The sequence below is a fragment of the Protomyctophum bolini genome (assembly GCF_963924005.1).
Source record: "Protomyctophum bolini genome assembly, chromosome: 17".
In the NCBI taxonomy this organism is placed as follows: domain Eukaryota; kingdom Metazoa; phylum Chordata; class Actinopteri; order Myctophiformes; family Myctophidae; genus Protomyctophum; species Protomyctophum bolini.
This window is the reverse complement of record NC_137878.1, coordinates 17863343-17879354: the sequence shown is the minus strand read 5'-3', so window position 1 is coordinate 17879354 and position 16012 is coordinate 17863343. Positions and strand designations below refer to the sequence as shown.

Below are 16012 nucleotides of genomic sequence, written 5' to 3'. Positions count from 1 at the left end.
TCCCATCCAGAATTGACTGCGCAGGGATCTTGAAACTCCGTAATTCGGACATTGAGCTCCGCAAGGGCGAGACTGACATTGGGCGTAAGAACACCCGCGTTCGGATGGTGTTCCGGGTGCACATCAGCCATCCCACAGGCAGGACTGTGTCCCTGCAGGCCTCATCCAACCCCATCGAATGCTGTGAGTATTAACAAACTTACAGTGAGCCCTAAGGTTATTTAGGGGGAAATAGCTGATGGCTTACAACACTTTGCATCGCAAATTGTTGTGAGTTTGTAGTTAGTCTCCCAGCAAGTACGGTCAGGACCTAGACGAATTAGTGATGTCTCGATCAAGTCAAACCAAGACTAGTCCGATCTGGCCCACAATATCACCTGATTTCAACCAAACATAAATTCTGCCAACTAAGACGGATGTCCCTAGATGAATCAGAGAGAGTCCGATCAATTTAAGTCATATATTCATAACTAGTCAGATCTGGCCCAGAATAGGCTATATTATTTCAACTGGTGAAGACGTCCTCGAAATGACGTAAAGATCATCCCCATATGGGCTATGATCTGGCCTAGTCCTGAACGACCTGAACGTTACAAGAGGACATCATCATAACGTCATCATGACGTAATTTGGCTTGCTGGGCTGTTATATTTATAATAAGTATAATATATTTTTTGGCTATAATTACATGCCCAAATGTGGATGCCAAATGGATAAATGAACGCTGAGGAACAACTCTCTATATACGATACCGTATACTCATACTGACATACTGTACAGAGTATATACGATACCGTATACTCATACTGACATACTGTACAGAGTATATACGATACCGTATACTCATACTGACATACTGTACAGAGTATATACGATACCGTATACTCATACTGACATACTGTACAGAGTATATACGATACCGTATACTCATACTGACATACTGTACAGAGTATATACGATACCGTATACTCGTACTGACATACTGTACAGAGTATATACGATACCGTATACTCATACTGACATACTGTACAGAGTATATACGATACCGTATACTCATACTGACATACTGTACAGAGTATATACGATACCGTATACTCGTACTGACATACTGTACAGAGTATATACGATACCGTATACTCATACTGACATACTGTACAGAGTATATACGATACCGTATACTCATACTGACATACTGTACAGAGTATATACGATACCGTATACTCATACTGACATACTGTACAGAGTATATACGATACCGTATACTCATACTGACATACTGTACAGAGTATATACGATACCGTATACTCATACTGACATACTGTACAGAGTATATACGATACCGTATACTCATACTGACATACTGTACAGAGTATATACGATACCGTATACTCATACTGACATACTGTACCGAGTATATACGATACCGTATACTCATACTGACATACTGTACAGAGTATATACGATACCGTATACTCATACTGACATACTGTACAGAGTATATACGATACCGTATACTCATACTGACATACTGTACAGAGTATATACGATACCGTATACTCATACTGACATACTGTACAGAGTATATACGATACCGTATACTCATACTGACATACTGTACAGAGTATATACGATACCGTATACTCATACTGACATACTGTACAGAGTATATACGATACCGTATACTCATACTGACATACTGTACAGAGTATATACGATACCGTATACTCATACTGACATACTGTACAGAGTATATACGATACCGTATACTCATACTGACATACTGTACCGAGTATATACGATACCGTATACTCATACTGACATACTGTACAGAGTATATACGATACCGTATACTCATACTGACATACTGTACCGAGTATATACGATACCGTATACTCATACTGACATACTGTACCGAGTATATACGATACCGTATACTCGTACTGACATACTGTACAGAGTATATCATCTTGTAGCCTCGGAAACCCAGAAGTTTTTATTTCCAGGAAGAAGAAAAAAGTCTAGCCAAAAACACATTCAATTGTGGCATACAACTGTTCTCTCTCTATCTGCACATTACTGATGGTCTGCAGCCTTATTCAATTGACACACACACACACACACACACACACTCCTCTCTCTCTCTCTCTCTCTCTCTCTCTCTCTCTCTCTCTCTCTCCGTCTCTCTAATTAATCAGGCTCATCTGCTGCAGGTGTCTAGTTTCTGCTGCCTGGAGCTGCCTATGCCATAGAAAGCATAGTTCTGTTCCAGGCTAATCATCTTGTGACCCGCCACAACAACATTCACTTGATTGTCAACCACTGTGTGAATATCGTTGCTGTCGGGCAAAAATAATAAATCTGTGCTATTGAACACCCTTTACGTCTGTGTGTTGGTTAACAAAAATATTGAACCAATGAAAAGTTGTAAATAGCGCTTCGGACAAAACCTCTTAACTCCATTGGACCATCAAACTCTCTGCTAAAGCAGCTAACTCCACGACCTCTCCCCCTCTCATGCAAGTAATTATATAAAGTCACAATACCAACTTTGAGGCAGTATTGCTTTGTTTTAAAAATGTTTTCTTGACAGCAGAGATAAATGTAAATACATCAATTTGCAGTTGCATTACCCCAAAGATTTAACTACGGTAGGCCATTTGTACTGTCTTTTTTTTTTTTTTTTAAATGTACCAATGTAACCCACTGTAAAGCACTTTGTGACCACGGTTTTAAGAAGAACATTTTAAATACACTTTTACTCATGAACTCTTCCTCGTGGGCTCATGCATCATTCTAAATCATCATTGTAATGTCTGTCCATGTTAATGGTCAATTAGCCTTTGTTCAATAACATCTATTGACTTCATGCTGTACAACCTTTCAGTGAACTGGGACAAACCCCAGCAGATCAGCTTCTGTGTCATGTGGTTCTGGCACTGATAGCCACCATACAGATCAAGTCTTATGAGGTAACTGAAAAACAGTGCTATAACTATGAACTCAGCCCCTTGAAATAGACCATTGTTGGGTTGTTAAACTGTTGCCATAAAGCAACAGTTTTGACCAAAACGTTTGTGCAGAATGATATTATATTGTTTCCAAAGACTTCACAAAATTAATTACAACTATATTTCACCTTTATCCATATTAGTCACAGTGAAATGAATCATCAGTTTTCCAAACTATTCACAGTAGCAGACAGAAAAAACAATGAATACAATTCACAGAAATAATTTCAGGAAAAAGTTATTCTGGTACAGAATAACAAAAATAAAAACGACACAGATCATTTCTCTCTCTTAACGGCAAAGGAGAGTCTAATTTCTTAACTGAAAAGGGGGCAGGGCCGCAGAAGTAACTGAAAGCTTCTAACTTGGATCGGGATGCTCGGGTCTGCATGGGGAGTGGGTGTGTATTAGCTGAGCATTGAGGACAGTTCCTCTCTCCTCCCACAGCCCAGAGATCGGCCCAGGAGCTGCCTCTGGTGGACAAGCAGAGTCTGGAGACCTGCCCTGCCCCCGGTGGGGAGAGGATGCTCCTTAACGGACACAACTTCCAGCACGACTCCAAGGTGGTGTTCGTGGAAAAGGCCCAAGGTAGAGGAGGGTATTTTGGAGCGAATGTTGAGCTGTTAAGAGGTGTGTGTGTATGTGTGTGTGTGTGTGTGTGTGTCCCTCTCTGTCACAGGAGTAACCCCAGGACTTCTTTCTCGCTCTTTCTCCCCCCCCCCCCCTCCCTCCTCTTTCCCCCGCCGTCAAAATATCCTCCATGCTGCCAGAGTGCCACATGTGGTGCACATTAATGCGCTGTATTTTTAACCCAGCACATTTACATTTGCAGAAGTTTCCATTGCCTGTTCAGTGGAGGAATGGATCACAAACGCAGCATATGCTGTGTGCATGCGCGCATACGTGTGTATTTTCTGCATGCACGTGCCCTATGCATTGTACACGCTACATGTGTTTCTGCGGTGAGTGCGTGTTTGTGTAGTCACATGCGTGAGCGAGCGTGCACACACGTGTGTGTCTGTCATCCCCCAGCAGTATTTGTTTCTCTTTTTCTTACTCTAAGCCCTTCTGGTTTGGTGGGAGCAGCAAGTGTTCCCAGATGTTGATTCGAGGTGGTTTACAAACAGCAATTTCCTTGATTAGCTTTAGACAAGCAACGTTTGGGCCGAAGCTGAGCGATGTAAACACGTGCAATGCTATCAGCCTCCGGTGAGTCACCCAGTGGAGAGGGAAGCCGTCACATTGTTCCACCTGTGAAAAAGAAAAGTCCTGTGGGGCGGACTCACAATAGAGCAGTGGGGTTGTTTACCAAAACAAGAAGTGATTGTGCGCGAGGAAGGCTTTGTTATCGCCTCTACGATCTCTATTGCTGGAAGGAAAGGTTGATGATCTATTCACTCTGTGTCGACGGAGGTGAATGATTTTTCCGAACAATAGAACTCTATACGACGTGTTTGAGTTTGGCTCAATAGTTCCTCAGTTGTCTGTCCGCAGCGGGTCAGAATTCCTCCGGGTTAACGATGAACATCTCTGAAGCCAACTGTCTTTAGGGCCGGGGTGCTGTGCTTCTGCAGGCCGGCTGTTGATGGTGGGTGTGCTCCCTTGTTTTTGATGAGGGTTTCCCCACGTCTGGCACTCACATTGGATTCCTGGGCAAACCTACCATGGAAACACCCTTAAGCCAGGCTTCCACCACTGCCATACACCCACCCCCCCCTTCCAAATCCTTCCAACCCTTTATCCAAGCTGCATCTGATGTGCCTCCATATCCAATTTCATTAACTCTGTAAACTGTAGTGTAAGGTCCCTATGGATCCCATTGAATCTTCTGTACAGCTGGTCTTCAAGTAGACAGACAAATAGGTACAGTAGATGGTTTCTTCTTTCCTCTGGGAGAAACTAGGGCATCGTCATGAGATACTAGTAAAGATAAAGTGAATTAAAGCAACACAACATGGTATCCATTGCAGAAACATACTATTTCACCTATGGAGACATGTCCCATAGGTATTTATACATATTTTAACTAGTGACTGTGTACAGACTTGTAAAAATAGGATTAGGATTTTTGTTTTTGTTTTACATGCCTTAGTTTTAAATCTTACTGTTTATATTGTTGTTTTGCTCATGCCAAAAGCAGAGGACTGAGAAACTGTTTAACGATCAGCCTCATAAATCCAGAGCAGTGGACTCTGCTGCCGAGAGCTTAACCATTTATCTTACCAATGTGCAGTTTTCCTTTATATATTCCAGCAAAGAACACCCACAAGTCTCACAAGGCAAATTAACATACTCTTGGACGTTTGTATGCAAGACTGCAACCATGCATTTATGTTTGCGTGTGTGTCAATGTGGATGTGCAATAAACATACATACATATCAGTGTGTTTGTGTGGGTGTGGTTGTGTGCATCTGTGTGATTGTTGCTCTCCACGCGTCATACAGAAGGGAATCCCTATCTCCCTTAAGAGAGCAAGAGAGAGTCCATGCTACCACCTGCTCCCACGTCTGCAACCAGCCTCAAAATACATAGCAGTCATCCTCGTCTGCCCCTCCCTGTCTCTCAACACAGAGATCTGTGATAACATCAGCTCAGTTGTCACTCCTGGTTACAGCCAATAAGTCATAAGCGATTACTATACTGTAGTACTGCAGACATCAGCACTGTAATCTGAGCTTCGCTCAACCTGACCTCCCTTTCATTCTCCCTGCCCCAAGCCCCAACCTGCCCAAAAGATGCTGCCACTGATTAAACCCAGTCTTTCCATTTGGGAAATTAGGGTTTGCTCTGCACACCTTTATTCACCTCTTGGTGTTTGAGGTATTTAAGGTGCTACTTGACAGTTGGGTAAAGAACGATAGTCAAATCATGCAAATAAGAAGAAAAACAAAGTATGTGTGTCAAGGCATAAAAAGATAAGGATACTATAAAGTAGATATTTCTGAGTGAAAATACTTCTGATCCCAACGACCTTTACTGCGTGTCACCCCCCATCTCTCTCCCCATTGCCTGTCAGCCTACTGCGAAAATATCAATAAATGAACCGGCTTGGTTTGAGTGGAAGTTGTTGTGCTTAAAAAGTCCAGTCTGGTTCAGGAAAGTAGTAAAATTGTCCACATAGGGGGATATCTCTGTTCCTACAGTGACCTTTAAGCCAGATTTGTAGTTGTCAGAGTTATTGTCTGAATATGTGAACAGTATTTGTCATGATATATTATAGTATTAAAAGGATAGGAAACATAAAAAATATATATTACTGTGTATTGTGTATGATTATATAGAGGGTATTCACATGACATCATCATCAAACCCGGAAGTTATGTGGGAAACGCCTACTGAGTGGCAAAAAACAACTTTCTGGCCTTGACAGCCCATACATCCAAACAGAAAAATCTGATTGCATTAAACAATGTTAAAGTAAACTCACTTTGCCACTCGATTTGCCACTCGCTTTATGCATGCGCATACCCTCTATAGCATCGCAGTACAATATCCCATACATCATAACTTTTGTGTCTGGGTAGGTCAGTCGGTAGAGGTATCACCATTGGACCACAAGGTCATGGGTTCGATCCCAAGCACAGCACACTCGGCGTATGAGTAGCACGGCTTGGTTACGACAAGTCGTGCGGTTAGTACTGGAAGCTGATGGTAGGTGTTGCGCTCCACCTCAGCAATCCATTTCACAGGGGTCTTGTGCATGGGTTTTCAACAGGTGGTCTGTGGACCACTGGTGGTCCGTGAAGGTGTTGCATGTGGTCCCTGACCATGCATTTAGTAATGTAGGAAAGTGAAGATTCGTATTTGAATTTATTATATTGGGTTAGGGTTAGAGAAAGTTGAGAAACAATGCAGTAAATGATCTGGTGACGCGTCGATGTTGTCAGTTACTGGGAAGTTGGATGTCAAGAACATCCACAGAAAAGGGAGGTAGAATCTCAAGGGAAACCATACCGGATTGCCTGGTTGAGTCACCATTATAAGGAAATGTGCCCATAATCAATCACAAGTGTCTGCTTACTCATATAAGTTACAATGAATAGCAACATGAGTTTAATATGGAAGGTTAATTTCTTTCCCCCACACCACAACAATGGTCCCCAGGTTAATTCTCAGTCAGGGTGGTGGTCCCCAGGTTGATTCTCAGTCAGGGTGGTGGTCCCCAGGTTGATTCTCAGTCAGGGTGGTGGTCCCCAGGTTGATTCTCAGTCAGGGTGGTGGTCTCCAGGTTGATTCTATAGTCAGGGTGGTGGTCTCCAGGTTGATTCTCAGTCAGGGTGGTGGTCCCCAGGTTGATTCTCAGTCAGGGTGGTGGTCCCCAGGTTGATTCTCAGTCAGGGTGGTGGTCCCCAGGTTGATTCTCAGTCAGGGTGGTGGTCCCTGGTTCATAATCAGTTGAAAACCACTGGTCTAGTGCATTGTAGCGGGGATAGACTCCCACGCCTCAATGTCCGACAATGTAACGACAATAAGCCTCTCTGACCTACTTACTACTACAACTCATTAACTTATTATTAAGTTATTATTACTCGGGATCATGCAAGTCAGGAACAATCTGAATCGAGAACGATGCAAGTTGGGAATGCATGCCCCAGTTGGTTATGGAATACCTATTGTACCTGCTATCGGAGTACTTGCTGTACGCGTTGTTAGAGTGCCAAGTATGGTAACCGCGGGCACCGGCCTACACAGGAACGATGCGAGTTGGGAATTCAATGCAATACCCATTGTAGTTGTTGTATCAGACTACCCCTTGCACCCGTGGAAAAAATGCTAAGCTCAGCCAATCGGCGAAGCCTCCGCAGACCCACGGAAAATCAGACACAGATATTTGTGTTTTTTTGTTCGTCGGAAACCAGCTGGTTTGACCCCGAGTCATCTGGGACACACACGGCAAGTTTGAGGTCAATTGGTTGGATGTGACAATCACACATGCAGACAGACGGACAGAAAGATCAAGATTGTAGATTACATCCAATTTATAGTTGCACTGGGGTGTCGTACACAGACTATTATAGGATCTACAAACTCACAGTGTGTTGCAGAACATGTTGTGAGCTTGATGTCGGCTATTTTTTGTGTAACGTCCTCGTATATCTAACTCAGGTTTTACAGTATGTACAGTCAGGATTCTGCTCAGTATTTCTCTACCATTGTGGATAATGGCTGAAAATTACTGCAAGAGCCTGAAGGGAATCCTTGCGGAGGAGTCAGACATTGAGAAACACCCTTATGAAAAGAACGCTTTCACATCTGGCCAGGCATTCTGGATGGCTGCCTGCCTACTCCACAGCAGTCAGTATCATGGCGAATAACTCATGGTCTCTCTCTGAACTGAAGGCCCCGAGTCAGTTTAGCCAGCCAGCCCAGGATGTGTCTCTTTCTGTGACCTGTGACCCCAGTCTCACTGTCTCTGTGTCAGTGAGCCAAAGCAGGAAAGGTCCAAGCAGGTAGGGGCCTGCCCCGTGATTCTCCAATGCATTCCTGACCGGCTTTCCCCGGCAGCTCTGTCTAGTTGTTCTTGGCCACTGTAACCGTGCAAGTAAGAGGACCTTAAAATTGAATTGCGCAAAGATTATCACACAGTACACATGGAAGCTGCCAGGTGCTGTCTGGAATTACCCGTAGAAAATTACAGATAACCATCCTCCTTTTAACAGGCAAAACCTGCAAGAGCCTGACCAAGATGAAAGCACTGTAAATGCTGCAGTGAATGAGGTTTCTTCTTGGAGCGCGCACACACACACACACACACACACACACACACACACACACACACACACACACACACACACACACACACACACACACACACAAGAGAGCAAGATGTATACTTTGCCTGCTAGTGGTTTGTGGGTCTCCTTAGAGAAATGGTTTCGTTTTTGGTGGGAGGGGGTTCGCTTTCCCCTTGGTGGTGCACATGGTCAGTAGAGCTTTGGATCGGATTCATTGCATTCATAGAACAATGATTTCCACTCGAAGCCGTTTAGCGGTTTGGCCGCCTCCCCAACACTTCTGAGAACAATGGTTGTTTTCATAAACAAATAAATTATAGTCGCATAAACAGAGTCTTCATAGTTTCATCAATTACACTGTGTGGTTCATAAACTCACGGGCCTGATGGTGGAAGCCCGGGGGTCAACTTTTGATGAATAGCCGCTAGATTTATGACACAATATGCAGATGACATTGTGCAGAGACAGCACCACCTTAAGGAGCTACACTGCACTGTGCCGAAGAGTGTTCAGTATTTGAGTATGTCCTCTGCGGCTGGCCTTTATCATAGCTAGTTTTGGAGAGCTGGCTTGTCTCAATTGCAACTGCGTGCATGCAACACCCATGATACTTATGTTTTCTGAGGGCACCAAGGAATGGGAAGAAGAAGGTTCAGTCATCAGATGAGGAGGACAAGGGACCTCTTTCAACGTGCCACATCATGGGCCCAGGCTGCGCATGTGTTTATATTTACCGTGTGTTATAGGGGATTTGGGCACATGCCACCCCGCTGTTTCGCTCTGGGCACCAGAGTTACTCCACCCCAACCCCAATTAAGGAGCACAAGGAGCCGTTTGATTCCCTTTATAAACCCTGCATGACAAATAGCCGTATTGTATACTGTTTATCCCTCCCCCCCACAAGCCAGCCTTGGCTGTGTACAGTACACCAATCCTGCTGTGTCATTGACTGCTCTGTGTTATGTCTGTCCGTGCAACGGTAATGACTTGTATAGACCACAGCTAAAGAAATGTGAATTATCAGACTTGTCTTCAACTGCAACTCTGGGATGTGGCCAAGTCAAATGGGGTTTGGGCACTGAGTGAGTCGTACTAAGAGGCGTACTGTAGGGTTTATATGGTTGAGGTGGTTTCGGGGGGGGGGGGGGGGGGATTTTACAGTGGTCTAGCAAACTTTGATAAAATATTGGATAGTGACTGCGAGAGAGAGAGAGAGACTTTGTTGTAACTGATGTTGCCTGTTTTTCATCCATCCATCTTCAACCGCTTATCCGTAGTTGGGTCGTGGGGGCAACAGCTCCACCAGAGAGCTCCAGACTTCCTTCTCCAGGGCAACATTAGTTACTTCCTCCTGGGGGATCCCAAGGTGTTCCCTTGGGAGACGCTCGAGAGGCATCCTAACCAGATGCCCGAGCCACCTAAGCTGGCTCCTTTCCAGGCACAGAAGCAACGACTCTACTCCGAGTCTCTCTCGTGTGACTGAACTTCTCACTAGGGTTGTCCCGATCGGATCGGGTGATTGGAATCGGATCCGGAGCCAAAGAACGTGATTGGGACAGCCATAGTATTAATATTATATCCATATCATGATATTAGACTGGAAATTGTCTGTGATTTGAGATATTGTACTATTGTGATATGGTATAAACGTGTTCTATAAAATATAAATATCGAATCGGGAAAAATCGGTATCGGCAGATGCTCAAAATTAAAAATGATCGGAATCGGATCGGGAGCAAAAAAACGTGATCGGGACATCCCTACTTCTCACCCTATCTCTAAGCCACCCGTCGGAGAAAACTTTTTTTGGCAGCTTGTATTCGCAACCTTATTGTGTTTTTCTTTCACCAAATTGGTGGAAGTGATGTGTAGATGTTGCCATGGCTCTGGAACATTCTGTGGTTATCAGCTATCCGGTACACTCTTTTCAAACAGAGGTAGCCCACACATTTTAAGTCCCAAAGCTTTTTTTTTTTTCATTTCTGGAAAACAATTTTCCTGGCAGCAAGGAAAAAAAGAGGACAAATTGCTCTGTTTGATATTTTTTGCTTCTGCACTAATATGTGCTGCAAAAAAGTGTACTTGTGTCTGAAACAAAATAGAGACAGGATGATCTGAAAAACATGTTTATCTCCTGTGGGTTGATGTATGTATTCCTTAAGGGCTTCCATTCTGGTGGAGAGAGAGACAGACAGACAGACAAAGAACTAGTCTGTGCAGAGAGACAGTTCTTAAAAAGAGACAGACAGACCCTTGCAAATTAATAAAGTTAAATTATTATACTGTGTGGATGGATGGATGGTAGTAAATTAAACGAGAGGATACTGTAAATGGAGAGAGAAAGAGGAGGTGGAGGTGAATGGACGGTGCCTCGCACATAATAGGAGGCATCATCGTGTGCCTTGTATCTCTGTCACCTCACAGCGCAGACCAGGGACGACGCCCCATCCATCACACTGTCTATGCAACTCTAACTGGACATCAAATACCATGCAGGCATCCTCTCGTTTGAGCAAAGTACGATACCCATCTCAGTTAATTGTCCTCCAATGAAGCTGGTCTGCAGAATGGCCACAGCCAGACATTTAGTTCTCAGCTGCCGTCTCCTAATGCAACAGGGCATTTTCACAGTGATTTCACGTCTGTTTTGGAGCCTTGTAAAGAAAAAGAAAAAAGTTATTAAAAAGTGCAATGGTTTCCTCCTTAATGTCATAAAACTGTGGGAAAATTGTGAAAATGTCTTTCTTTTCAGAAAAGCTTCTTATTTTTTGGTTTCAGTGAGGGACACAGGTTTTCCAACAGATTTCCCAGTTTTATTGCCTGATGGAGAAAGCTGCTTTATTGGGACAGGTTTAAGTTGATGGGGCCTTTTTACCATAAACATTATTATGTAAGGATGACAGAAAAGGCTGATATTGGTGTGTCCATGTGAGTGTGTGTGTGTGTGTGTGTGTGTGTGTGTGTGTGTGTGTGTGTGTGTGTGCGCGCGCGTACTTGCGTGTGTGTGTGCGCGTACTTGCGTGTGTGTGTGTGTGTGTGTGTATGTATGAGGACTGAGGAGCCTTCACAATGGTGAAAAATGAGGATTAAGTCGTCAGTTTCCAGTCATCCTCTGCCCACTGGTTATCGGAATCCTTATTTTATAGCACTTTTAACGAGCCGAGCCAGTCTGAATCGGTTATGCGTGTTGGGAATGCACAGAGGATTGAAGTTAAGGTTTCTGCTATCCACCAACGACGTCACTCTTCTTCTCTTTCTTTCTCAGTGTTGAGAATTGCATCAGATTCCCATCCGGCTGTGTCTGTCTGTGCCATCCATCTGTAAACTTTGTCTGTCTGTCTGACTGACTGTCTCTTAGCAGTATTCAGTTTCTTTCTGTCTTTGTGTCTTCTTCTGTCTTCCTCTGTTTTTATAATTGTCTCGATCTGAACTTTCTCGATCTGAACTTTTTTTTTGTCTGCTACCCCCCCCCCCCCCCCCCATACAGTTGTTAGTTACGGAGTTAGACTCAGACTAAGGATATGAGCTCATGAGTTCTGGGTCAGACAAATGACGTTTGCGATAGCCTTGGCTCTCCACAGCTGTTTTATATATCACTGATGTAACAGATAATAATAACAACACTCGTCGCATTTCTTCAACAATGATTTCATCATTGTTGAATGGGAATCCAAGTAGGCTGTACTTTTTTCCTTTTTTTTTTGTAATGGCTTATACTGTGAAATGTCTCACTATTTTCTTTGCTCCTTTTTTTTTTAGATGGTCACCACCTGTGGGAGACTGAGGCCAAGGTTGACAGGGATTCCTCGAAGTCTGTAAGTAATTAAGTTATTATTATTTTTATTAGTATTAGTATTAGTATTAGTATTAGTATTAGTATTAGTATCATTATCCATCCATCCACCTTCAACCGCTTATCCAGAGTTGGGTCGCAGAGGCAACAGCTCCAGCAGAGAGCTCCAGACTTCCCTCTCCAGTAGAGGTCTTCACGGGTCCAATTTGACCAACCCGCACTGAAAAGGACCGGCAAACAATGGAGCCGAGACCGGATGGACCCGCTGTTATTTTTAGAATTATGTCTCAGAGCCCAAAAAGCACAGAGAGCTGTCGGAACCGGAGCCGAACAGAACCGCCTATTATAATAAATATGAGGACCGTTACCCGTACACAATGTATTTTCGAGGACCCAAAATGACCGAATGCCGTCATTATCATAATATCATTATGTACATTATTAAATAAGAGTTCTTTCTTACCTAAAACGCAGCCCGCTGTTGGTGGTGCAGCAGCGCCGCTACATGCTCATTGACATGAATGACACGCCACGTAAATCCCAGTCAATCATTGCGGTGTTTGTAAATAAAAAAATAAATGTGTAAATGAGTCTTCTTAGCCATTGCTAATCCACCGTTAATTTATGTTGCACCAGTTGTTTATCATTATATCTTCAGCTTGGCGTTTCCATCCGTCTTTGCACTGCCGACAGTGCCGAGCATAAAGTTAAAAAAAACAAAAAAAACACGCTATGACAACTCGATTGTTTTACCAAATTTGAACCATTAACCAAAGCGTTACCTTAACGTTAATATCAACATATTTATCCTATGATACAATATAACTTCCCTGACATCTTTTGTTGTCATTTTGTAAGAAGCACCTGCTTCCTCGCTGCATGGTTTGAGCAGAGCCATAGAGTAAGACAGAGTTACGACAACAACTCCGTTCACTTCACGGGGCCAGTCCAATTCTCTCTTCTACATAGGACTCTATTTACATCCGAGCTTTCCAAAGCCACTATTTGGGGATGTAGCATTGGGGAAGGGGCGGGGAACACTGAAGTGGCTATTTTGGTCACCTGCCTAAATCCCTAAAACACTGCGTGTGGTTTGGCGTTACAATAATGAAACCAATCACCGTTCCACATGCATTGCCTTTTTGAGATCCATTATCCGTTGCCCGTTATGACCAGTGCTATATTGCTTCATAGTCTAGCCCAGGGGTATTCAATTAGATTAGGCCGGGGGCCACAACTGTAGAATGATTGTGTGTCGGGGGCCGCACAGTGTGCGCGCGAAGCGCGGAAATTAACGACCATCAGCTGGACGGACACACACACACACACACACACACACACGCACACGCACACGCACACGCACACGCACACGCACACGCACACACACAAACATTACATAGAGCAGTGATTCCAAAGTGGGGTCCGGGGACCCCCAGGGTCCTTGAGGCAGTTCCAGGGGGTCCCCAGGGAAATGGCTTGGAACCAAATGGACCCTTATGGGTCTGTAACTCTGAGAGTGTACAAATGGAACCAAATGGACCCTTATGGGTCTGTAACTCTGAGAGTGTACAAATGGAACCAAATGGACCCTAACAGGGTTTATTATTGTGAGAATGATGGCTTCCATTTTCGCAACTTTTCAGGACTAGAAAGCCTGCAGTTTCTATTAGCTTGGATTCTCCATTGATGTCACTGTTGGGTTGGTTTCTGAACTGCCCACAGCCCTCCTATGTGACACAGACCGAGTAGAAAAAAACGTGTCATTTTATCATGATTATTAGTGGGCAGTAGCTAGCTACAAGTAGCGAAGCTACATAGCTTAACTACATTTATCAGTAGCTTGATGGTAGCTTCACTCCTTTTGAGCCAAGTAGCGTTTTTTGTAGTGTAGCTATTTTTAGACCCAAGTAGTGATGTAGCTTTCAACAAAAGCTATACGTTACAAATTGACTGTTAAATAAAGTTTTGTGGGGGAAAAAAATCCCTGGAAAAAAATTATTGGTTGCTTTAGATAAGAAGAGTCTGACACAAACAGTTATGTTGTTAAGCAGCAAGAGGATCCCACGCAGCAGCTGTCCTTTTATCTCTAGCACAACACAATTAATTACTCACCTAATGCTGCCTGCAGGTTCCATGTTTAATTCCAGTGTGTGTAACCTACATTATTGTCTAAGTGAAAGTTTTCATATTGTAAATTTGATCGCTAACGTGGTTTATCGACTAGTACTTTGACAGCTCATTCATCGTAGCTTGTTTACAAGTCAAACGGACTTCTTGTGCAGAAACTGCCCCATCAAAATAAGAGCCACTTGTATTGATTAGTCAACACTAGTTTTATTTCTAAGTCTACCTACAGGACATTAACATCTCATTTAAGTGCCTGTCAGCATTCTCTCAATCTGAGAATCCCATCCTCAAATATTCGGTAAAACAGTGCCTCCCCGAGGCAACAGGCTGTCTTGAGAGACCACCCGTATTCTCTAGTCTAAATCCCTGTCTCTCAGCTGGTGCGCAAATGGCTAGGCTGTGGCAATAATAATAATTTTAAAAAAAAGAACAAAAAATAACTAAAATCGTTCATTTTTTGGAACCATGAACTTTAGTTCAAAATGTTGAATTATGAACTGAATTAGTTCAATGTAATTGTGAACTGAACTATATAGTTAATAAAAAAATAACTTTCCCAACACTGAACACATGAATCAGCCACACCGCAAGGTACATTAATACAAGTAAATGTGAAAAAGTTGACACCAAAAGCCAGACAGAGGGCTTGTTTCCAGTTTGTTTTTTAATAAACAATCAAACTCAGCATTTTTGCCTGCCTATTAGGCTATTTGTTCGGTGGAAACTTGATCATGAAGTTGATAAAAAATATTTAAAAAAAAAGTAGTGTCCATGTAGCTAGCTACTTTTGCCATGTAGCTTATAGTATAGCTTGCTACAATTATCTGGGGATAGCTTTGTTGTAGTTGAGCTATATTTAATAGAGAGTAACTGGTAGTGTAGCTTACTACATTTTCCAAGTAGCTTTGCCCATCACTGAAGATAGGTTGAAAAGTGGTCCTTTAATGATTACCGTCATTATGGTAATCTCACAATTAATATCGCACACACCATACCTGTAACTTTTATTAGCCCTATTATTATTCACATGTGGCCCTGGTCTAGCCCATAGAAGAGTGATGCGTTGCTGCCTGAAGCCTCACTTGCGCTGTGTTTACCCTTTATCCCTAAACTTATTTGCCATATTTTACAATATTGAAAAACAAATTTATATGTTTTTCAAAATAGTAAAAAAATATATAATAATAATAATGAGCGAGTAGCGCGCAGAGTGGCGCGCTACGAGCGGAGCTTGTATGTCTGCTATATTTGAAAAATCGAACAACGACTGACATAGAAACATAGCTTTTTCAGATAACTGTCAGGATGTAGAAGACATTTTTTTTAATTTGATCTCAGGTCAGAATGG

At 43.0% G+C, this 16012-nt stretch overlaps 1 protein-coding gene across 1 annotated transcript in view; it reads left to right on the top strand.

Annotated features, from left to right (window-relative positions):
* nfatc1 (nuclear factor of activated T cells 1) overlaps positions 1-16012 on the top strand; it is a 51050-nt gene that overhangs the window by 14603 nt on the left and 20435 nt on the right. Inside the window, exons 5-7 of the mRNA XM_080788298.1 lie at positions 11-183; positions 3456-3596; positions 12504-12559. Coding sequence (XP_080644424.1) covers positions 11-183; positions 3456-3596; positions 12504-12559 — 370 coding nt within the window. The remainder of the gene's footprint in view (positions 1-10; positions 184-3455; positions 3597-12503; positions 12560-16012) is intronic.